The following is a 25,481-nucleotide window of genomic DNA, read 5'->3' as shown; positions in this document are numbered from 1 at the left end:
AGTTCTAGGGCTAGCACCCACGAGAGTACCGGAGTACTCGAGTTACCTCACCCAGGGAATCCGGGTGCATAGGTGTCTTTTGGTGTCGGGTCGCGTCGTCGATTTCAATGGAAGCCTGCAAAGAACTGCTGCTGCCGTGAAGAGGAGAAGTGTCCGGAGAGATCCAAGCCTGGATCTAGCATCGTATAAGGAACCTGAAAGCAGAGGGGACAGAGTCTGGGTCACTAGCCAGTGACCGAGGGCCAGATGGACCAATGCCCACAGATGTCAGGTGCTTAAGGTGAGTTGATGGGTGTCTTGACTCTTCAGCCACGAGGTCCAGGAGGTGTCAACAAAGCCCATGAGCCGGATTCGAGCTGTCCCACAAAGTCTGTCCAGTGTTGCGGTGTCGGTGACCAGAAAGGACCCAACAAGCCTTGGCAACGGCAAGTCTCAGGAAATCAGAGAAAAGAGTGCGGTGCAGACCAGCAAGGTCTGATGGACTCACCCAGTGAGGGTAAGTAAGAGCAAGTCTGGAGCAACCAGAAAAGCCCCAACAGAAGTGGAGTTGCCTTCGTGGGGACCCACTAGCCTACGGGCTAGCGATCGTGAAGGAGCCTCGAGCGGTCGCACTGGAAGCTGGCCAACTGGTCACTCATGGAGTGGGGGCCAACAATCTTTGGTGCAGGAGGTGCTCAAGGCTGGGGCTACTCAGAGCCCAAAGCACAACTTCGAGGATGACCAGGAAGGTGTTGTTGCTGCAAAAGTTCATGGTGTCCAGGGGTCACGGTTCCACGTTACCCACGATAGCCACGGGCCTCAGCTTTGCTGTGGACTCAGGGTAGCCTCGGGAAGTCTGGAAATCTACCTCTGGGGATGCAGAGACTTCAGAGTCCAGCGGGAGCTTCAGTAATGCAGACCGGTCAGTTGCTTCTTTAGTGCCTGCCAAGCAGGGGAGTCACTCCTTGACCCCAAGGGAGATTTCTTCCATCTTCTAGTCGTGATTGAAAGTCGAAGGTCCAGGATATATGTTTCAGAGGTTCGTCCAGGGTAATTTAAAGTACTAGGGTCTGGATTCCTATACTTATACTAAGTTTAGGGGATGGACTAACTCTAAGGCTCCACCTATGGGTGGGCCTGGGGTGGGGGTGGTTACACCCCTTCCCCTTTGTCCAGTTTCATGCCAGAGCAGGGGCTGAGTGCACATGCAACCGGTTTGAACTGGGCTATGCACAGGGACACCTTGTGTGCCCCAGGCAGTGTCTCAAAAGCATTCTCTGAATGCACCCACCGTGCCCCATTACACATCTGCCTGTCTGGGGAGGTGGTTACACCTCCCTGTGACAGGAAAACTATTGTCCAAGCCTCTCCTGCCGGAGTGTCCCCCAACAGCAGGAGGCCAGACCCGTGTCTGTGGCAGTGGCATCCATTTTGTGATGCCAGGGCTTTGAAAGGATTTAACCGGGTTTAGCCAGTGTGAACATGTCTCTCGCTCTAGAAGGGTGGAGGTAGTATTCCAAAGCGTTTGACACCAAACACAACATGTTTTGAGGCAGCCATCCTAAAGTTAGCATTTACCGCGAGGTTATAATGCACTTAAGAGTATATGGTATGGCTGTATCACAGAACATGATTAGCGATGCGGTATTTCCCTAAGGAGTAACGTCCCCAACCTTGCACTCGTAAGAAGATTTCAATAAAGTTTTTCACAAAGTCATTCAATATGTTCTTTTCTTTATTTGGTGATTTTCACAATGATACTCTCATATTCAATATTTCCATTATTTTAAATTAGTTTCGTACTATTCATGTCATAGTATCGATATGTGCCCAATGCATTTCGGGCATTGCCCTTCTTCAGGGGACTTTTTTCAGAAAGTACAAGGGTAACAGAAAATCTCTAAACTTTAAGCCATTTATCAGCATGTCAAACATTTTAGTGAACAGAAAACAGGAAAAGCGTGAACAGGTAAACTGTCTTAGATTCCAGTTGCCAGTTTTGTATCAACTTCTATGTGAGTTTTAGTTAACGATAGATGTTTATACGTTGCCAATTATCTATGAAGAAAATTTAAAGCGAGTGATTGTGTACAAAGTGCACGCTTGAAAATGTGCTGTGAAAAAATACGGAGTTTGAAGGGATTGGGCTGTGCTCGAGAACACGCGCCATGTGTACTGGCGGTCTCTCATGAGGCAAGGTTCGACCGTTTGAAAGAGAACTATCATGTTGTATTTCTAGCGTCTTGAACGGTATTCACATTTAAGTGATAATCGAACGGTGTGCTAGAGCTAGACATTCTAAAGTTAATTAAGAGTGCTTAAAAGTGCTCTCGTGAGCGAAAAAGATAAGGGTACCTGGCTGATGGCCATCCTCCTCAAAATACGATAACGTTCGTGTTTCACCAAATTGATATTCACAATCGTTTTGTGATTTATCCTACGAGCAAACCATGATGTAAGTTAATTTGCGTTTGCAGTAACAAATCGTGAACTAAACTTGAATGCGTGACTAGCTGTTGAAAGCTGAAAGTCTCTTACCTTAAAATTTGCTCGCGTTGTGCGTGTGACGAAAGTAAAGACCAGAATGTGAAGCCACCGGTATCCATGGAATCGTTATAGGTACTGACGTTAAAGTCAGGTGTTCATAGATAGAGAAAAAATACTGGTGTTGAGGAAGGAATGCTACTGGGTCATGGTGTTACTGACGGAAAACATACTAAATATGAGCGTGGTCCACTATATGAATGTGTGATAACGCGGATGAAAGTAAAAAAACATATGTCGTAGCGCTGGTAAAAAACGTGAATAACGGTGATATCGAGGGTTCCTGTGTGAAATGATGGGTGACATAATAAGGTGACAATTGAGATTCAACAATACTACACTGTGTAGCATCCTGTAAAAAATGATAAACACATAGACAATTATGGAAACAGGGTAAACAATTAAATCGTTCATAGCTGTCAGAATCCTGGACGTGGAATGTGTTTCTTACAGTAAGATGACCAGTCAATAATTGATTATTGTGACCATGCATGTTCATAAGAAACATCCGAGTTCCAAACGTTCGTTCATTCCTTTTGGTTGTAGTGTACATAGATGATTTATCCAGAAAATCTCTCTGCGTAAAAGATGTTGTTGGTTGTCTTTACCTGGCAATGTCGGAACTTTTTCTAGAATACAAAAGTGTAACTGGCTTGGATTATGATGAAACAGATTGAAATGTGCCGCAACTGTTGATTTGGCGTTGTTTAATCGAATGTTGCTTTTGTGTTCAATTATTCTTGTTTTTAGTTCCCTTTGTGTTTGTCCCACGTATGCGATGCCACACGGGCATTTTAACATGTAAACTACATTGCTGCTGTCACAGGTCCCTGTTACTTTGAGTTTTATGGTGGTACCTTTTGTGGGATGTGATATCTCATTACCTTTTATTATTGCGTTACAATTTCCGCAGTTATGACATGGCAATGTTCCCCCATATGTTTTTCTGAATGGAGACATGTCTTCTTTTTCCTTTAGTAGTTCTTTGATGTTTTTGGTATGTTGGTACGCGAATCTAGGATCTGTGGGTTTGCTGTAAATGCTGGTTTGTACAAACCAGCATTTACAGCAAACCCACAGACAGGAACAATCTTTTACATTTTCATAGCTTTCACCAACCATCCCTCAAAACTCATTTACCATTTTCACAACTACTTCGAATCAAAAGAATCGCGTCTACTGAAGAAATTTATGACCAACACACATTACTTACCCTCAAAAAATTTAAAACTAGAGGATATCCTGAAACCACTCTAATGGATGCCACAAAAAGAGCTCAAATATTGGGAAGAAACGAATTACTATCCCCCAAACCCACAAGCGACGAACAGAGAACTGTCTTCGTGTCTAAATATTCCAGCAGGAGTCACAAAATTAAAAAGTCCATACTTAAACACTGGTCCTTACTAACATTAGAGGATGATTGTAGGGGAATCTTTTGATTCGAAGTAGTTGTGAAAATGGTAAATGAGTTTTGAGGGATGGTTGGTGAAAGCTATGAAAATGTAAAAGATTGTTCCTGTCTGTGGGTTTGCTGTAAATGCTGGTTTGTACAAACCAGCATTTACAGCAAACCCACAGACCCTAGATTCGCGTACCAACGTACCAAAAACATCAAAGAACTACTAAAGGAAAAAGAAGACATGTCTCCATTCAGAAAAACATATGGGGGAACACTGCCATGTCATAACTGCGGAAATTGTAATGCAATAATCAAAGGTAATGAGATATCACATCCCACAAAAGGTACCACCATAAAACTCAAAGTAACAGGGACCTGTGACAGCAGCAATCTAGTTTACATGTTAAAATGCCCGTGTGGCACCGCATACGTGCTCCCATTGCCTTTCCACAGTTTATCTGCACAGGGCATGTCTGTTCTTGTTGTGGTTCTGTGTGTGTTTCTGTTGGGTTATGTGTTTGTTTATTGTTTTTGTGCAGACATTTGTTCTGGCATCCCTGTGTGTGTGTGATGTTTGTGGCTACCCCCAGGGTGTGTGATTGTTTGTCTGTGTATTGACTGGCAAGTATTGCCAGCCTTCAGTGTGTTTGACACTGGTGTTGTGTGCTGCTGGTGTGAGGGGGTATGTGTATAGATTCCTACTAGGGTTTGGCAGTCATGGAGTGTGTCAATGGGCCCTGGGTGTTGTGCTATTGGCGTACTCATGTGAAGTAGTTGTATACATGTGTGGCTGTTCACAGTTTGACTTCAGGGCATTCCTTTCATCCTTGTGCCTATACATGGCTTGCCTTGCTGTCTTCCTGTGTTGTTGCACTGAGCTGTCTGTGGTTTGACTTCACTCACTGTGCCAGCCATGTGTGCTTTGATGGGCTGAGGGTGTTGTTCTATGTTCCTTGTCTTGCATGGGATGTACACATGCTTGTTGTTTGTCTCCATGGCTTTCCATTTGTGTGAATCCCACTTTGGCTTTCCTATTTGTTGTGCTCCATTGCTGTTGGCATGTGGTGTGTGTATGTGTCTGTGTGTCAGTATGGGGTACATATGTGTGACTTGGCAGGCTGTGGGTCCAGTAGGATGCTTGTTCCTTGTATGTGTGTGTGTTCATTTGGTGCTTGTACTCATTTTTATTGCCAAGAGTGTGGTGGTGTTGTGGTGTGTGTGTTTCCCTGGCCCTATGCTACTGTGCTGTGTGCTCCTCTGCAGCCACTCCTGTTGTGTCTGTCTCCCTGGTTGTTTGTTGTGTGGTGCAGGGTATGGATTCACCTGGCTTGTTGTTTTGCATGGGGGTGCACAGGAGGGGCACATGGCATGTGCCTTCATGGGGTGTGCTAGTGTGTGGAGGGTGGAGGTGTGGCCCTGTGCTCTTTGTGCCCAGCCCATGCCGGGCGCTGGCCCTGCCTTCTGCATTGTGACCATGTATTCACTTGCCTTCACCGCTGCTGTGACGTGACCGGGACATTGCTGCATGATCGCGGATAATGTGTGTCCAGGATGCAGAGGGGTGACTTGGTGGCAGGTGGGTCATGTGTGGGTTCACTTGTGGATGTGTTCCTGTCTCCACCAGGGTGTCTGATGTGGATTTGGACCTTGCATCAGCCCATTAGTTGTGTGTTGTGTTTGTGTTATTGCGTATCTGCGGCGGCGTCCGCGGCGGTCCATGAGTTGCTGGTGATTTATCAGGTACAGCACCGGAAAAACGTGTAGGGCTGGGTCCATTACGGTCATGTCTGGGTGGTGTGGACAGGGATTCTGGTTTCGCGCCCCGCTATCGAGCTTCTGCCGGCTCTAGTTGGGTGGTTTCTCCGCTGCGCCTGCTTGTTTGGGGCATCCTAATTTGTGGAGCGGGGCGGACATCATTTCGCACAGCGGTGAGTCTCCATTGGCTCACACGGCTGCGGTGGCGGGCGCATTTTGATGGTGGTTCGCATCGCACCGCGGCAGATGGGAAATGGGCTATGGCCAAACATAACTAATATGGCGGGCGTGGGGTCCGCTGCTCGCGGGCTGTAAAATGCATTTTTTCACACCACCACACTGCGGTGGTGCCACCGCCCGCCATCCTAATAGGCCCCCTAGCCTTTAGTAAGAATTTCCCTGCTATATATCAGAAGTTTGCTGCAAGCAGTATTAAAGGACATTATGCCACAGTATATAGAAAAATGAAACCTATGGAAATAATTAACATGGTCAGGGAAATGCCACAATCTTTTTGTAGATTCAAGTAGTTCAGAAGATAAAAGTAATACAAATCTTAAAGTCTGTGTTTTAGGTATTACTGAAGTGGAAATTTAGGGAAAAGTGAATATTCTCATGAAAACCCAAGTAAGCCGAATTGTGAGATGAGGTTGGGAGGAGTTCAATTATTAACTGTTTATTTTTTTGCAGAGTTTTATATTGCGCGAACTTGACCTGAATCCAATCATGTATCAGAGCACTTTACATAGCACCAATTACATTACATGAGGACACACATTCATTTTTTGTTAAGCACGGGGAGATTAAGTGATTTGCCTAGAATCACAGGATGTTCAGCGTCATTACCGAGACTCGAACCCAGTTCCACGGGTCCGAGGTCGAGCGCCCTAGCCGTTAGGCCAACTCCTCTCCTCTTGTTGAGGATTCAGGTTCCCCATATGCTATTGTTGATGAAATACTTGGTAAGAGCACTTGTAAAGGTGATTGGAAGTCACTTGTTACCTTCTGATGATTCTCCAGATAGTTTTATGGGTGAACAATCAAGTGGCTGGATACAGAATTGTGAATTTGGAATTTAAAGGTAGAATAGCAATAGGAGAAATATATGTTGCTGAAGAAGGGCCATCAGTGTTACGATGGATTGATCAAGGAACACTACATATTATCTTAGATTCCAACAGCCCAGAACAAGTCTTAGTGGTGTGAGGAAAAGAAAAAGAAGGTACAGACTTTTTGACTGATTTTCCTTAAAAGAAGTTCTGGGAAAAGTGGAGCTCTTGTTGGATTCTCTCACAAAATTATGTTGAAGAAAGGAACAGCGCCCAAAATACAAAACGTAAGATACTTACCATAGATTGTGAGGGATAAGTTTGTAACATTCTTTTTAGGCAAGAATCAAATGAATCCTTCTCACAGCAGGAATGTGTTGAGTAGAAGCAACTTTATTCCAGTAGAAGAAGAGGATCCCATCCAGCTCCCAGCAGCTGCTCAGGCTAACTGCTCCTTACCCTAGGTTAACATTCCCAATTCACCAACAGCAACCACAGGTTTCTTCACAGCTTTTCTCCTATAAAAATGTATTTTCCTGTCAATCACTTTCTTTTCCTCCCTTTCACCACAGGCGTGTACAACTTCACTCCTCCTTATTTCCAATTCTAAATTCCTCACCCAAAAAGGCTCTATCAAGGTACTTGGATGATGACCCTTAAACAGCTCAGAGTTTTTCCTATTCTGCTATGAGGTGTCAGCCTAAACATTTAAATTTTCTTTTCCACCTCCTCCTTTCACTTCCAAGAATAAGTTGTGAAGACAAGAAGCTTGAAGCAAGTGTAACATTCTCTTCAGGTAACAATCAAATGAATACTTTCCATAGCAGGAATGTGTTGAGTAGAAGTAACTTTATTCCAGTAGAGGAAAAGGATCCCTCCCAGATCCCAGCAGCTTCTCAGGCCAACTGCTCCTCTCCGCACATTAATATTCCTCCATGACATACATACAATTCAAAGGCCACCCTAGAAATGACATCACCACCAGCAACCCAAATACCACGTACCTCCCTCCTATAACAAACCCAAAAACTAGCGTATATACAATAATTACAAAAACAAGAAATAATCACTTAAAACTTCCAAGACACTGGAATTACAAAGTACAAGCACAAATAAAACAGAAGAGAGTTTTAAGTGAAAGAAAATATCAAATGCAAGAAATACTCTGTACAAAGTCCTTCAAAGACTCAGGCCTTCTTACTTTCCTAAGAGACATTCTTGGCCCAATTTACCCTTGAAGGTCAATATCTCTGCCCTTATCATCTATCGCTCCACCCAACCTCCTGTTAAAAGAGGATTCAAATGGAGCATTGTACACCGCCACTCTGCTGAGGTTCCAAATCTGATGATCTTGTGTTCCTCCAGCATTATCTAAAACTTTAATAACTCTGATAGGGGTTGAATGTTTTGTTCCTTAACCACCTTCCCCCAGGACACCTGAACATTACCAATTCACCAACAGCAACCACAGTTTTCTTGACAGCTTTTCTCCTATCAGAATGTATTTTCCTGTCACTCACTTTATTTTCCTCCCTTTCACCACAGGCGTGTACAACTTCACTCCTCCTTATTTCCAATTCTAAATTCCTCACCTAACAAGTCTCTATCAAGGTACTTGGACACCTCCCCCTAAACAGCTCAAACAGAGTTTTCCTCATTTTGCTATGAAGTGTCAGCCTAAACATTTTAATTTTCTTCTACACCTCCTTCCAATTCAAAGAATAGGTTGTTAAGACAAGAAGCTTAAAGCAGGTGTAACATTCTCTTCAGGCAACAATCAAGTGAATACTTTCTACAGCAGGAATGTGTTGAGTAGAAGTAACTTTATTCCCGTAGAAGAAATGGATCCCATCCAGCTCCCAGCAGATTCTCAGACCAAGTGCTCCTCTCCCCACATTAACATTCCACCATGACATTAATACAATTCCAAGGCCACCCTAGAAATGACATCACCACCAGCAACCCAAATACCACAAAGGTCAATCAAGAAATTGAAAACCCTTTGATTGAGGGAATCATAGAACTGTTTGAAGCGGCAGATAGATCACTCCTGTAGGTGTGGCCAGACGTGCCAATGGTGAGATTAAGTTATGCATTGACCTCAGAGACCTAACCAATGATATTGTAGTAGAGAGGTTTCTTTTACCCAAAAATTAATAAAATGTTGGCTAAGACCAGAGGCCTGCAGTGGTTTTCATCAATTGACTTGTCATCTGCATATCACTCGGCGCGCTTACACAAGGATAGTTAGAGTCTGACCACATTCATGACACCTATGGGTTATTAGTTCTTATATTTGTATGTCGTTTGGACTACCCCCAGTGGGTGCGGTCTTTCAAAAATGAATGCATAAATTATTTAAAAATGTTGACCGTAAGTTATTCTTCCAAAATAATATTTTGGAAATGGGGTCCAACAAGCAGCAACATGATGGTCTCATGAGGAAAGTTTTAGAAAACCTTCTTAATTACGGTCTGATGACAGAATTTCCGAAGTTTAAGTTTGGTGTTCAATCTTTAAACTACTTGAAACCTGAAGTCACTAAGGAAGGTAGTAAATCCAAAAGTGAGGTATTAAATGTGGTGTGGGATGCCTCCACAACTACTAATAAGGATGAGTTGAGGTCTTTCCTGGCCTTTCTGGCATTGGTACAATTTTATGGGACGTTGTGTATAACTGTTCAGGCAATACATATAACCTATGACAATATTTGAGAAACAAGGTAAAATTTATCCGAAAAAACAATAGGATTTCAATTTAATCAAACACAATATTTTTTCAGTGAAAGCTTTACACAAGTTTGATCTGTCATTAAACTGCATCCTAACTATGAATGCAAGCTTGTAAAGGTATTGGTGTGATATTGGCACAAAGAAATCACAAAGCAAAAGAGGTGACAGTGATGTTTGCATCGGGAGCACTATCACAAGCAGAAGTACGCTATTCAGTTATAGAAGAGGAGACTCTTGTAATAATGTGTGGGCATGAAGAGTTATGGCATTTTGTACAGGGTTGTGATATTGTAGTTAGTTGTGATCACAAACTACTAACTGTTTTCCTGACTGAAGGTGTACTGTCTGCAACTCCGCAATACTTAAGAATAATAAGTATATGATATTATACTTACCAGGGATAAAATATAAATTAGCAGACTATTTAAGTTGCTTACTGTTACCTTTTAAAGAAGTACAGGGTGATAATTGGAAAGATCTAAGTGCACTTTGAAATTTAGTAAAAGGAATAGATGACATAACTAGAGAAAACAGGATGGAATCTTGTAAAAAATATAACGATTTGGAGTAAGTAAAACAAATTTGTGATCAGTGAATTGCTCCAAATGTTAAATGTGGAGTTTCACAATTTCTGTGAAGTATGTGGTGAACTGTCTGTGTTAAGTGATTATTTTGTGAGAGGAATGAGAGTGGTCCCATTGAAGGGATTGAGAAGTAGAGTTATAGAACTATGCTACGAAGGACATTTTGGAAATATAAAAAGTAAAAAAAAAGTCAAATAAAGTTATTGATGGTGTGGTGTAGAAAAAGAAAGAGTAGTGAAATGATGAGCTTTATCTGAAGATGCAATTACACCACAAGGGGTGTTAAAATTTCACTTTTGCCAGGTGGTGCCTAACTTTAAAATGGTTTGTGAAACAATAGAAGTTGGCGTAATGGAACCTATTTGAGAGGGTAATGTTGATGTTACATATATGATAAGTGCCATTGATTACTTTTCAAAATGGCAACAAATCAGTAATGCTGTACGTGTGGTCAAGTTTCTCGATTAAGTTTCCAGAGTGAAGTTTTACCTAAGAGGGTGATTACCGATAATAGAGTGCAATTCAGGTTGGAAGAAATTGAAGAGATTTTGTAGCACAGTAGAGTAGAACATAAAAACAGTTCTGTTTATCATCCTGGCAGCAACGGAGAAGAGAAAAGATTTAATTGAGTGATTAAAGGGAATTTACAGATGGCCACAAGTGCGAGGAGGAATAAAATTGTAGAAGTAGGAAAATTATTTAGATGTACCACACTACTTCCACTATGACTGGTTATAGCCTCTTCAATATCATGCGTGGTAGAGTCCAATTCATGAAGAATAAAACAAGTTCTTTATTTCAGCCAAATTGAGTGATGGTTTTGTGTGGCACATGAGTAGAATAGTGAATGTAAGTGGGCTCAGAGGAACAGCGATGTTGTTAAAAGAAAGTGTAATGTTGGTGGGAAAATTTAGAATTGGTTAAGTGATAAACATGACTAGAATACCAATGGAGAGATTATCATTGACTTAAATAGCAGATGGGTAAATGAGGAAGTACAGACCAACATTCAAGTTAATGAGTAGCCAAGGAGCAAATCCGGTCATAATATTAGGTATCCATCTTATCTAAAAGACTATGGGTCTAATTTAGAGTTTGGCTGAGAGGGTACTCCATTGCAAAAGCAACAGAGTACCCTCTGCCACACTGAAGTTCAGTTTGCCTAATTTGGAGTCAGAAGTAACTTTACTGTGTCAGCAGCGTAGAATACTCGGTCTCTACCACTGACATATTCTTCAGACGGGCCAACGGTGTAAGGGCTGTAGAAGGCATGGCTTTTATCTGCCCTCCCTATTTGGAGTGAGTGGACAAACGTCCATTTTTTATTTTCACACACCGTCATCCAAGACGTGGCAATAAGTGAAAGTAAAACATTTTAATGGTCAACACACCATTGGAGGAAACTACCTGGCAGAGTGGGGGGCATTGCTTTTTTCATGTACAAAAAACATCTCGGGATTTGTTTTTGGTAATAAAAAAGATTATGAAACTGTGCTGTGCTGCAACGTCATGTTAACAGAGCCACATGGCACACTTTCAATGCTTTGACAGCAATCACCATGACCACTGTTCCTGCCAATGTAAGAGATTAATGCTAGGACTAAGGACATTTTTACATTTGAAATGTGGTATTTTACTCTGTCGCCATGATGGAAAAAAATCCATACTCCGATCTTTAAATCAGCCCCAAGTATCTAAAGTTACTAAGTTATGTCTTTTATGTAGGTGCATGGTGTTTCATTTTTGTCATCCATTGTTAATTGTATTGTTTTGATTGTAAATTTAATTTAGGTAGTAACATTATGATCTCTATAAATCATCATAATATTATTATGTTTAAGATGAATTGTACTGTTGTATTGTATTAAAAGTAGGGGGGATGTTCAATGTTTTCCTTTAATTTTTTAACATGCCATGCTATCTAGAATATTATTATGTCATTAGGAATAAAGGGAATTTCAAGTCAGTTGAGAGTGAAGAGCTGTTAGAGAAGTAAGAAGTCCAGGAGAGAGGTTGTTGAAGATGGCTCTCCAGGACTTAATAAAGAGCTGAACGTACAGAAGTGTTGGTGGATGTGCACACCATAAGGCCTACTCCCTGCCAGGCATACCTCTTTGCATACAAGGGTCTCCCAACCCAATACAGCATACACTCCATTGAAAGACATAACCAACTATACAGCACTGCCATTATACATATTGCCTACCAGGGTCCACAAGCCCAATAGAAGAACACTCAGGTGAAAGGCAATTCCACCTCTATACCACTGCTATAAACACATTTGTGAAGGGAATGGAACATCTCATACACATCATATGTCACAACTGTTCAGCACACAATCCAAACTACATCTGTGCAGCCCTTACCTGTTCCTCTCTACTGTTGATGATGACAAGGGTGGAGCCTTCTGCCTGGCAGGCCTGCTTTGCTGGATGTTGTGACAGTGAGAAACTCGAGAACAGGTAGCAAGTGTTGTTAAATTTCACCCACCCAATAGGACACTGTTTACACATGGCATCTGTAAGAGAGAGCATGGATATGTGTTACCAAACCCACAGGGACGCTGACTACACGTGGAGTCTGTGAGACAAAAGTGAAAACCCACAGGGCCAATGTTTACCCATTTGGTCCAAAAGAGTGAACAAGTGGGCACACCACTCCATCAAGTGGAGTACTGTGTATAAACAGAGCCTGTAAGGCATGGCAGGTAGACATGCCACCCACATGGCCACTGTTTACACGAAAAGACAGACCAGGAAACATCTCTCTTCATGCCATTGTTTTACATGAGACCTGTAAGAGACACTCCCGAGGCATGTCTAGATACCCACAGGGGTACTGCTTACTCATGAGACCTGTAACAAAGAGGAGAAAGACATATGGAAAGCAAAGAGGCACGTATTTCAAAAGGAGCCTATACCAGAGAGCAGGGGTGCATTTGCACTATTTATACCTGAAACCTGCAAAATAGAACATGAAAATATGTCTCTGCATTTACAAGTCCTCTGTTTACACATAAAGCCTTCATGATAAAAAAAGAAGAAGGTATGTGACAGAACAATCAGAGGCAAGATTTACACATTAGATCTGTAAGACATAACATGCAGACGTGAAGGTATCTACTGATGCACCGGTAACACAAGAGCTGAAAGACATATCACTGCAACCACACGTGCACCATTTCCCTTGAGATCTGTACGGCAGTGCAGGAACACGTGTCACTAAACCTATAGGGGCACCGTTTACAGATAGAGCCTGTATGACAGAGCAGGAAGACATGTAAATGTACCCAGAAGAGCACTGTTTACAAAGGAGACCTGCAAGGCAGAGCAGGAAAACATGTCACTGCAACTCCAGAGACATGATTTACAAAAAAAGTCTATAAGACAGTGCAATGAGCTTTCAAGATAAAGCAGGAAACAAACAAGTCTACTCATTCACAAGGGCACAGTTTACAAGTAGAGCCAGTATGCCAAAGCAGGAAGGCATGTATCAACACTCTCCTGCTCCATTACAGTTATTGAATGACCACAAAATAGGGTACCTGAACCAGTTTTTGCAGTCTTGTTACTGACATCTTTGTAACCAATGCTTTGCCAAATACTTACTCTGGACTTTGGGTCTGATCCTTGCAGATGATTAGATAGCTTTCTTGTTTCTTGCCTATTTCAATTCCTTATTCTGGGTTTGGAGGCTTATCGCCCATTTGTTTTTTTGGCCCACCTCTGGAGCATGTAGGTTTCATCCTCCCTTTTGAGTGTATTCTTGCACTGCTGACAACAGTTAACTATTTTTCTTTTTTACATTTTTCTTTGACACTTGGGCTTTAGGACTGAAGGGCAGTGTATTTCCTGCTCCCTCCTATGTCTATTTCTCACACTACCAGCATCTGTCTTGTCCCCCGTTTCTGTCTTCACGTCCCAGTCTCCCTACTTACCATACTTCTCCCGAGTCGGGCCAGTTCTACAGCCCGGATGTTGCTGCAGCTCCTCAGCAGACTCTGTACCTGTCTTGACCCTCCATCAGCTTAAACCACAAATTCCAGCTTCAACCACACTCTCCTGTCCTGCTCTGTCCCTTACTCCTGAGGCGGACAGCCGGGAGCTGTATTTCCTGTTTTAGCTGTTTTTAAAAATCTTAAACCTTTGAGTGTACAGAATTTACCTTGTGTTTCACCTCTATTGCCCAGGAGCCTGCTGATTACGAGCAGCGCCTCCTCTCACTCTGTGTAAACGCCCTCTGGCCGCCGCCATTGACGGCGTGCAACGAGGCCACGCCCCCTCGCTGGCCACGCCCCCCGCCGAGTACATAAGCGCTGAATACGAGCGCTGTTGTCATAAAACCCTTACTCCTGAGGCGGACAGCCGGGAGCTGTATTTCCTGTTTTAGCTGTTTTTAAAAATCTTAAACCTTTGAGTGTACAGAATTTACCTTGTGTTTCACCTCTACTGCCCAGGAGCCTGCTGATTACGAGCAGCGCCTCCTCTCACCCTGTGTAAACGCCCTCTGGCCGCCGCCATTGACGGCGTGCAACGAGGCCACGCCCCCTCGCTGGCCACGCCCCCCCGCCGAGTACATAAGCGCTGAATACGAGCGCTGTTGTCATAAAACCCTTACTCCTGAGGCGGACAGCCGGGAGCTGTATTTCCTGTTTTAGCTGTTTTTAAAAATCTTAAACCTTTGAGTGTACAGAATTTACCTTGTGTTTCACCTCTATTGCCCAGGAGCCTGCTGATTACGAGCAGCGCCTCCTCTCACTCTGTGTAAACGCCCTCTGGCCGCCGCCATTGACGGCGTGCAACGAGGCCACGCCCCCTCGCTGGCCACGCCCCCCCGCCGAGTACATAAGCGCTGAATACGAGCGCTGTTGTCATAAAACCCTTACTCCTGAGGCGGACAGCCGGGAGCTGTATTTCCTGTTTTAGCTGTTTTTAAAAATCTTAAACCTTTGAGTGTACAGAATTTACCTTGTGTTTCACCTCTATTGCCCAGGAGCCTGCTGATTACGAGCAGCGCCTCCTCTCACTCTGTGTAAACGCCCTCTGGCCGCCGCCATTGACGGCGTGCAACGAGGCCACGCCCCCTCGCTGGCCACGCCCCCCCCGCCGAGTACATAAGCGCTGAATACGAGCGCTGTTGTCATAAAACCCTTACTCCTGAGGCGGACAGCCGGGAGCTGTATTTCCTGTTTTAGCTGTTTTTAAAAATCTTAAACCTTTGAGTGTACAGAATTTACCTTGTGTTTCACCTCTATTGCCCAGGAGCCTGCTGATTACGAGCAGCGCCTCCTCTCACTCTGTGTAAACGCCCTCTGGCGGCCGCCATTGACGGCGTGCAACGAGGCCACGCCCCCTCGCTGGCCACTCCCCCCCCCTGCCTCCCCACACTATAACATGTGCCACTGGAGGAAGCGCAGCGGACAAGCGCAGCGGGAGCGCCGGATGCGCGCCGGATGCGCGCCGAAGGCGTGCCAAAGACAAGCCCGTCTGGGCCCGTCCGGGCCCAGACGGACCCAGGCCCAGGGACTCTGTCTGATGGCCCTTTTGACCGCGTGGTGTATACTAGAGAAGTGCTTCGCGCACTCCAACCTAAGAAGGTCCTTGCGTGCTACCACACGCACGTTGAAGGTAAACCCTTCTCTAATTGTATGCGCTGCTATCCGACTCCCCTGAGCTCGACAAAACCCGGATTGAAGATAGGACTTCTTAACTGCCGCTCCCTTCCTAAACACGCGATCGAAACCAACCTGTTAATCCAAGACCATGATTTCGATCTACTGTTTTTAACGGAAACTTGGCTATCAGATAGCTCCGACTCGGACATCGTCACGGCCCTTCCCCCAGGTTACCTTTGCCAAGCCTTACACAGACCCAAAGGGAGGGGAGGGGGGTAGCCATAATCTTCAGGGAACAATTTACTTGTAGAACCTCCAACGCCCATATTGAGGACTGCGAAAGCTGTCAATTCTCCATCCAAACTTCCCCAGCCCACTCCCTGTCAGGGCTACTGATCTACCGCCCCCCAGGTGCCCCAGGAAATGTCCTTAATGCCGTCATCGAATCAGTGTCACAACTAGCATCTTCTGCCTCTAAATTCCTTATGCTAGGCGACCTAAACCTCCACTTCATGAACCCTACGGACCGGATAGCCTCTGACCTCCTTCAAGACCTATTGTCACTCAATATCCGACTGGTCAACAACGAGCCTACCCATGAGAAGGGACATCTACTGGATCCCATCCTCACTAATATAGCAACTATCACCACCAGTCCACCCGTGACCCTTCCATGGACGGACCACTTTCTTGTCCCTATCTCCTGGGAAATATCCGCCACGAACCCCCAAACCACTAAAACTCAGGTCACCGATAGAAGGTGGCGTAAACTCACACCTGGGGAATGGGCCGCCGCCCTTGCAGACTCCATCCCCGAGCTCTCAACCGACCCTGCCACGGCCGACAAGCAGTTTAATGAGTGGATTACCTGTTCTCTAGACACACTTCTCCCCAAAACTGCGACCTTTAAACATCCCAAAAGAGTATCCTCTGCTCTATGGTACACCCCAGAGCTTAAAGTCCTGCGCCAAGAGTGCAAGAGAACGGAACGCACTTGGAGAAAAAACAAATCGGAAACTAACAAAGACTTCTATTCTACCTCCCTCTTAATTTATAAAACCGCTATTCAAAAAACTAAAAGCGCTTTCTTCCAGGAAAGAATAGAGAAAGCGGGATGCTCCAGTAAGGAATCCTACGCCATCCTTAAAGAACTCCTGAAAACCCCAGAACCGGGACCGAGACACCCCACTGACCCTAAAGCTGATCAGGAAAAATGCCAACAATTGGCTAATTTCTTTCATGATAAAATTCGAAAAATTCTTGATTCAATCCCCCTTGCGAACCTGTGCGAAGAAAACGATCCCCCGCACTCCCTAATACCCACTTGTCTTTCTTCCTGGGGTCAAGTTACAACTGAAGAAGTAGGAAACACGCTAAAATCCATTAAGAGCGGATCTCCCAGGGACCCTGCCCCACTTCGGATCCTTAAGGAGGTAGCTCCCACGATTATTACCCCCCTGACTCATCTGATTAATGCCTCACTTCAACAGGGAGTTGTACCCCCGAGCTGGAAGACGGCCGTCGTAAAAGCTCTATTAAAGAAACCTTCCCTCGACCCCGAAAATCTGGCTAATTACAGGCCCATCTCCCTACTCCCAGGAGTCAGCAAGATTGCAGAAAAACTGGTTAATAGGAAACTCTCCCAGTTCCTGGAGGTCAACAACAAGCTAAAAAGCTCCCAGACGGGCTTTCGTCCAGGTCAGGGCACTGACATCGCCCTCCTGGCAGCGGTAGAGGAGGCCAGAGCACTATTAGACGGAGGAGGATCAGTGGCAGTGATCCTCCTCGACCTAAGTGCGGCATTCGACACCGTCAACCACCAACTTCTCATTAAAAGACTCAAGAGAGTTGGTGTGGAAGGCTCGGCCCTATCCTGGCTCTCATCCTTTCTAGCTCAACGGACCTATCAGGTCTGGGAGAAGAACGCCTGCTCCTCCGAAATTCCCCTCCAATGTGGTGTGCCTCAGGGCTCTTCCCTGAGCCCCACATTATTTAATATCTATATGTCCACATTGGAGGAGGTCATCACCCCATTCGGAGTGAGCGTCGTCAGCTATGCTGACGACACACAACTAGTGGTGTCTCTATCTCACCCCAGACAACAATCAGCAGACTTATTTAACTGCCTTACGCAGGTCCACTGTTGGATGAACAACTCAGCCCTAAAACTAAACGGGACGAAAACTGAAGTCCTGCTTCTCGGCCCGAAAGGGCTCTCACTCTCCCCGAACATCTGGCCAGCTTGTCTGGGCCCCCCCCCGATCCAAAAGAAGAGGTAAAAAGTCTTGGTGTGTGGCTCGACACTGATCTTTCGTTCACTGCGCAGGCAAAGAAAGTAGCCGGGACCTGCTTCGGGCTCCTGAAATCATTGAGGAAAGTCCTGCCCCTCCTGCCCTTCAACTCCCCAAAATTGCTAATTCAAGGCCTAATACTCTCGAGGCTTGATTATAGCAATGTGATCTACCTAGGCGCTCCTCAAGCGACCCTTAACAAGCTTCAGAGAATCCAGAACACTGCGGCCCGGATTATCACAAACACCCCTGCCAGAAATTCAGCTAAACCTTCCCTAAAACTCCTCCACTGGCTTCCCATAAGGGAGCGGGTCAAATTCAAGGCCCTGTGCCTAGCCCACAAACTACTACAAAATCAAGGCCCCCCTGTTCTCAGGAAACTCATTACACCCTATAAATCCACAAGATCCCTCCGTTCGGACACAGAAAACTTCATCACCACCCCAAGATTCAAGAAAGCCCGCATAGGAGGAAGACGTTTTTCAGTCCATACTGCACGCCTCTGGAACTCGCTCCCCCGCGACCTGCGACTCGAACCACAATATCTTCGCTTCAGGAAGCGGCTCAAGACTCACCTTTTTCCCCAATGATTCATGCTTACCCATAACCCTGATCTTCTGTCCCCCCCCCCCCCTTTTTGCTTTGCCCTCGGCCCGCTGAACTGAAGAGATAGGGTTTTTTTTTTAGCGCTGGGATACCTCAGGGTGACTACGCGCTCTACAAAAAAAAAAAAAAATACGCTGGTTCCTGCTCTGACCCAAAAGACGTTCTCAGGTCTCCTCTTCATATTTTAAGTCTAAACCTGTGACCTGAACTGTAGCTATAACAAGTAGCTCCATCCCTACTCCTTCCATTCTCCCCTAGATCACTATATCTGCTAACGGGATTTCTATGCTGTGTTGATCCTGTCTGAACCCTAGTGCTGCCCCATCTATTGAGCCAGAGCACTACTGCTTTCTCTCAATAGTACAGTGTTCTCTGGCACTTCAACACAGCTAAATGCCCTAGCAGCTTTGACCAAAGGGGCCTGATTTCACATATTAAGCAAAAAGGCACTCACTTAGTACTACTTCATGATTGCACATATTCAGGGCCTCTCCTTTCTACATGACCAATGAAGGAACTGTGAGCAAGAAGTAAAAGACAATGAATAGAAGTATCAGTCATGCTGGTTTAATCTGTACTCTGAATTGGAGCTGGGGAGATGTCAATGTGCAGACTTTTTAGGGCCATGAGCATGGGACTCCATTGGGGTATACTGACCATAACACAATGTGTACATAGTTTACACTTCACTGATGGCTTATTAATAATTTGGAATGGGTCAAAAGCAGCAACATTAAACTTTGAATAATACATGTTGTATCAGTAAATGCAAAATTGATTTGTTTTACCTCAAAGTATCAGCTAGAAATGACAAACTACATCAGGAAGAATATAGCAGGAAACACAATTCTGCATGTCAAGACAATCACCCCAGTTCTCTGAAATGAAGTATCCCATACAGGGAACTTCTGAGGGTAAGGCATAACTGCAGTCTGGCTGAACCTTTCCAAAACGAAAAAAACACCAAGACTCAGAAGATTCAAGGAAAGAGAGAATCAACATAAATATATATTTTTTTAAACGCCATGGGTAAGATTGACACAATCAAGAAGAAAGATGCTCTATTTGGCATTTGGAAGATGCAGCATGAAACAGCTATTAGAATGATCACAACATATGGCAAGGAGGCTAAAAAAGCTCTGAAAATCCTCAAAAAACACTGTAAAATCATCAAATCAGATCAACTTATTGTCACACAGGTGGCAATTAACGTACTACGAATCTCCACCGCTTTGAAATAAATTAGTGTAGTGGTACAGGGACTTACCGAAAGAACAAACCTGGATGGACAAGAGGACAGGACTCAAAAGATTTAGAAAATGTAAGACATACAAAAATACTAAAGGTCATATGTTAATCAACTAGCCCTACACTAATTGAACTAGAAAGATGATGAAGAAAATTAATTGTCATCAGCTTTTGTTGTCAACATCTTTATGTGTCCATGCAACACGTAGTATGTTGGGTGTACACTATCTCAAATAAGAAAAAAATACTGGAACACCAATGTGTTACAAAGAACAAAGATGTAACATACCCACTGGTACGACATTTTGAGGAGCAACATGAAAGTAATGCAGATCAATTAGACATTTATGCTATTGATAAATTTGATATAAATAAGGAGACAAGACTCTGATACTGCATGAATTAAAATCAAGATATATTATCAATCTGCAGCCCAGAATTCCAGATGGCCTGAATGCTGATGAAGAGTTATGTGACACATCTGAAAAGAAGTGTATCTTGAGAAAATGGAATACATTTTTTCGCATTATTTTCTTTTTATATATCGATTCTTGAGAAATCTCTGTAAGGTTTATGCAAAAGAATGAACTAAATGTGACAACAGGAGATTGAATGTTGAGAACATTATTTTGCATTTGCACATATTACTAAGACCCCCTTTATGAGTCAGGTGGTCCATGGACTGCCAGACTCGTGGGGCACAGCTGTGTCAGCCTCCCCACTGCCCTATTATGATATGGGCTGTCAGACCAACACAGCCCACCACACAGATCCCTGGTGGAGTTGCGGTGATGTGGAGGTATTCATATGCTTGTCGGGACCGCCATGGTCCTGACAAGCATATTAGGAGTTTCCTCTCGGCCAGGATTTTCATGGCGGCTCTTCCTCCATCAAAACCCTGGCAGAGAGGAAATAAAGGGGGTCCTACAGGGCCCCCTGGTGCCTCTATGCACTGTGGATGCACAAAGGGGGGCACAACATGTGCTCCTCTGTGTGCATGCACACCACTTCCTGCACAGCTTGGACTTTTAGGTCCATGCCGTGCAGGAAATCGTTTTGGTTTTCCTATTGCGGTGCCTGTTTTTAGAGGCACCACCATGGAAATGCCAAAAACAAGCCTGCCAGACACGAGGAAACTCCTAATCTGGCAGATGGTCTGACCACGGCTTTGGAGGTGTGGCCGCGGACGGACCTGGCCCGCATCGCCAAAGTCGTAATTGGGCCCTAACTGTTGTACTACTGTTTTTCTGATAAGGTGAACTTTTATGCCTCACCTTAACCAACAATTGATTATGTATCAATACACTGTTCTTTACACATAGCAGAACAGATATATAATACACTAGGAATTTACATCCATTTACATTTTCAAAAAACATTAAAATTACTGTGGCATAATTGCCAACTGTAACATTCCCATCATGGGATGTTATAAGCTGCCCGTGACTATCCACTATGAAAGAGCAGACATAGAAGTGCCGCATAGAAGGTCCAACTGTAACAATATGGTCTTCCATTACATTTGGTATACAACACTAATATTTATCTATACATATTATTGAGCACAAATATCAAGTCAAAAATATTGTGATGACAAGAATATTGCAAGTACAAATATCATCATTTAGGTGTGTAATATTGTTTTATTTAACTTTGTTATATATGTTGCATTTTAATTATTTCATAATGTTTTATAAGATTGTATATTATAAGTTATTATAATTTATTGTTAATTATTTTCATTCTTTTTTAGTACAGTTTATTATTTCTTGTTTGGTATTATTTTTTAAAGAATTATTGTTGTTTGATTTCTAGGGAAGTAGTGCTTTTATTGTGTATTTTATATTTTGTGTAAATTGTTTATTCATTTATTAAGTATTATTTGGTTAATTGATTAGTATTTATGTATTTTTTTAAGTTTGTGAAATAGTTGATTTAATCATTTTTTTTTGTATTATATGAACTTTTTTTTAAGTCTAGTAATTTATTGTATTAACTTATTATGATTTTTTTATTAAAGATGCCGATGTTTTGCAGGTTGTTTGATTTGCAGTGGAGTTGGGAGAGAAGTATTTTAGATATATATATATTTTTTTAAATATTAATCGGTGAATAATGTTTAATTGATGAACCTATATTTTTCAGTATGTTCAATATTCGGGGGCCGATTTTAATGTCACTCGATCCTGGGACCGACCGACAGCCAGTCGGCTGTCCCGACCGCCTAATTAGGATGCGAGGGAACACTGTTCGGTCAATTTCCTACATTTCCCTATGGGAGCATTCATTAGGGCTATAAACCGGATGCATGTTCTCATAGGGAATGGGTGGTGTGGTTCATTCTTGCACCAAGTGGGCGGCACCACGAGGTGGAGAGATCAACAGGGGGGCACCAGAGACCGGACACACAAAGAGGTCTTGCTGGGGGCCCTCAAACATGCTTTCCGAGATGGTTTCCATGCCGGACAGTCCCAAGGGCAGAGAGGACCGCCGTTTGGGACTACAAGCCGGTCTCCTTGAGCCCATCGGAAGCCAGCCGTAATGACCGACCAGTCTGAATTCCAACCAGCTGCATCTTTATCAGCCAGTCAGAATTGAAACCGACGATGGCGGCCTGAAAGTCTCCAACTAAAGGTTAGAGGCTATCCAACCGTCATCGTAATAGGACCCTTGGTTATTTTTTAGGGAAGTATGGAGCTAATCTTATAAATGTATTTATAATCAATCAATCAACAATAGCTTTATTCAAAAGTATAATAATAACCATAAAAGCACATACAAGATTACATGAGAAAAATGATTCCTATCACAAATCAAGCAATAGTTTAAAATTGAGGGTGGGCGGAATTGGCGGAGTGTCACTATGCGGAATTCCACGGAGTTGAATAAAAACTCAGTGAAACTCCGCTCTAATTTTAAAAATGGGAAATAATCGCTTACCTGCTCTGGTGCCTCTGGGCTGCCCTCCTCCTTGCTGTGGTCTCCTCCTTGCCGTCCTTGGCAGTCGCAAACCCCTTCTTTGTACATCTTGGGGGGACTGCGCTTGCGATCGTGAGCCTGCATGCCCAGTCCTCACAAGACGTACAAAGTAGGGGTTTTGCGACTGGCGAGGACGGCAAGGAGGAGAGACCACGGCGAGGAGGAGGGGAGCCCAGAGACACCAGAGCAGGTAAGTGATTATTTCCCGTTCTGTTGGGTGTGGGCGCAGGGGCTAACTCCGCTACACCGCGGAGTCAAAGTTTTTGCCTGAACTCCGCGTTCCCAACGGAGTGCGGAGTTGCCAACACTCTGCAAATTCCACTGGCAGAACAGAGATCGCCACCTGGGCTTATTAAAAAGCTAAAACAAGCTATATATGTTAAAATAATTTTAAGACTACATAGACCTACGAGCTCGCACAGCAAATTTTTAAAAAAAACAACATACAAAACAATTTCTGCATTGGATAGGGTCATATAGTTGTAATCATTGAATTTTATTATTTTTAATCTGTTTAATAGTTTTTTAGTTCTGCATATTATGTTTCAATCTTTTATAGCTAGGTTGTATATTTTGGTCCCATATATTTATCGTTGTAAAAAATATGCAGTATTGTTTTTAATGTATTAGTTGAAACTCTTTTTATATACTTTAGTTTTATAAATGTTTCATACCTAAGTTATTTGAAGATTTTTTTTTTTTAATTTTAATTTAGGGTTGGAAAGAATATATTTGAGCCCTAAAAGGTTTTACACTTCCCCTACTGTTGCTTAAGCTGGAGTCTACTTTACCTACTGTTGCATATCTTGGAGTGGGAATAGTAACCCAGCCCATCCAAAGTGCAACACTTTCTCCCCTAGTCCTTAGATTGGAGCAGAAAGTGTAAATCCAACCCCACCAAAAGTCCAACACTATTCCTATTGTTGCTTAGGTTAAAGTAGTAATAGAGAACTATATTCCTCCACCTTGTAACACTTTCAAAACGTTTTTTATCGTGAAATTTGATTGTTAATGTTTTATTTATGTTTTTTCCATATTTGTTTTAGTGCAATGTAATTGTTTGTTTGTTATTTAATGTTTTATATTTTTAAGTTGGAGATCTATTTTGTATAGGTTTTCTTTAAATGAACAAATGTTTCTTTTTTCAAGTTGTATCAATTTCTATTAAAGTGCATAGAATTCTTTTATATTAAAATTTTTGTATTCTCGGTACTTTATTTTAATGTTTTTCATTTGTTTAAGTTTTGTGTAAATGTATTTGTGATCTTATCTTATATTATATTTCTTTTTATATTTTTTCATTCAATATTTTTTGGAGCGACATGAGTTTAAGAAATGTAGCATTTTATAACAGCATTGCATATTATTAGAATTCTGTATTTAAGGACATCCTAATACAGTTTTATCTGTTTTGTTTTTTATATTTTATTTCTTTAAGTATTATATTTCATTTACTTTTTAAAAATTACTAAATTTATTTTTAAGTTTTTTATAATATATTTTTGTATTTAATTTAAGTTATTGTAATGTTAAAATAATCTTGCTATTTATACCCACAAAATCTTTGGTCTCAATATTTTGTACTTTACATATTAAGCATGTAAAGTCAATATTTTTGTCCACAATATTTTTGTGTTGCGATATTTCTAACCTCAATATTATGCCATAAAAGCTAAAATGTACCTTACAGAAAAGAGTTCATTTGTTTCTTCCGCCCAATACCATTGTTTAAAGATATACTCTGCAAACATTTTCCAAGTTGGCTAAGGAAAATGCTACTTAGCAGTATGCATCTGTTCTTGGCATGTAGAGCTGCAGAGTTGTACAGTGTGCATAGATCGCCATCTGGTGTTGGGCTCGGATGCTTGCACTTTGTTGTTGTCTTGGAAGAGTCTTTTGTAGTCACAAGATAGGTGACTCCTCCCTTGGACAATAGTGCGCATGGGCATCGACTCTATCCTCAGATTGTTTTTCGGCCATGATGGAAGATGATTGAGTCAGTAAGAAATAAAGAGATGTCCATGTGAAGGTATCTAATTAAGATAGTACTGGAACAGATACAGGTTCCGAGGAGGCGGGTGGGTGTGTACAACTTTGCAGCTCTACATGCCAAGAACAGATGCATACTGGTTAGTAGAATTTTCTGTTCGAAGCATATGAGCTGAAGATTGTACACTGTGCATAGACTGTATAGCAGTGTCTCCCCTAGCACTGGTTACCTGTATCTGTTGCAGTGGTTTGAAAAAGAGCTTTAAGAACAGCTTGGCCTACGGAAGCTTGTTGCTTAGCCTGCACATCAACACAATAGTGTTTGGTGATGGTGTGTGGTGTTGACCATGTTGCTGCTTTACAAATGTCATCTAAGGAAATGTTCCCTAAGAATGCCATGGAAGCCCTAGTTTGCGTGTTGAGTGCGCTCTAGGGGGAATTGTTAATGTGCATTTAGCATTCTGGTAGCATATTTGAATGCATTTTACTATCCAGCTTTGGAGATGGGGTTACTTTTATGAGGTGGGGAGAAGGCTACAAACAGTTGTTTTGTTTTTCTAAAGGGTTTAGTTATGTCAATGTAATAAAGTAGGGCTCTTTTGACATCCAGCGTGTGAAGAGCTCTCTCTGCTACAGAGTCTGGGTTTTGGAAAAACACCGGTAACTCAACTGATTGGTTAAGATGAAAAGCAGAGATTACTTTGGGAAG

General features: G+C 42.9%; 1 protein-coding gene across 2 annotated transcripts in view; it reads right to left on the bottom strand.

Moving 5' to 3' along the window:
* The window catches only part of LOC146856277 (CD209 antigen-like protein C), a 295,861-nt gene that overhangs the window by 115,293 nt on the left and 155,087 nt on the right, over positions 1-25,481 (bottom strand). For both annotated transcript variants that reach the window (XM_085650715.1, XM_085650716.1), the window contains one exon: positions 12,412-12,563. In XM_085650715.1, the coding sequence (XP_085506841.1) occupies positions 12,412-12,563 (152 nt within the window). The remainder of the gene's footprint in view (positions 1-12,411; positions 12,564-25,481) is intronic.

Source organism: Triturus cristatus, chromosome 4_1 (genome assembly GCF_964204655.1).
Source record: "Triturus cristatus chromosome 4_1, aTriCri1.1, whole genome shotgun sequence".
Classification (NCBI taxonomy): Eukaryota; Metazoa; Chordata; class Amphibia; order Caudata; family Salamandridae; genus Triturus; species Triturus cristatus.
This window is presented reverse-complemented; position numbering and strand designations above follow the sequence as displayed.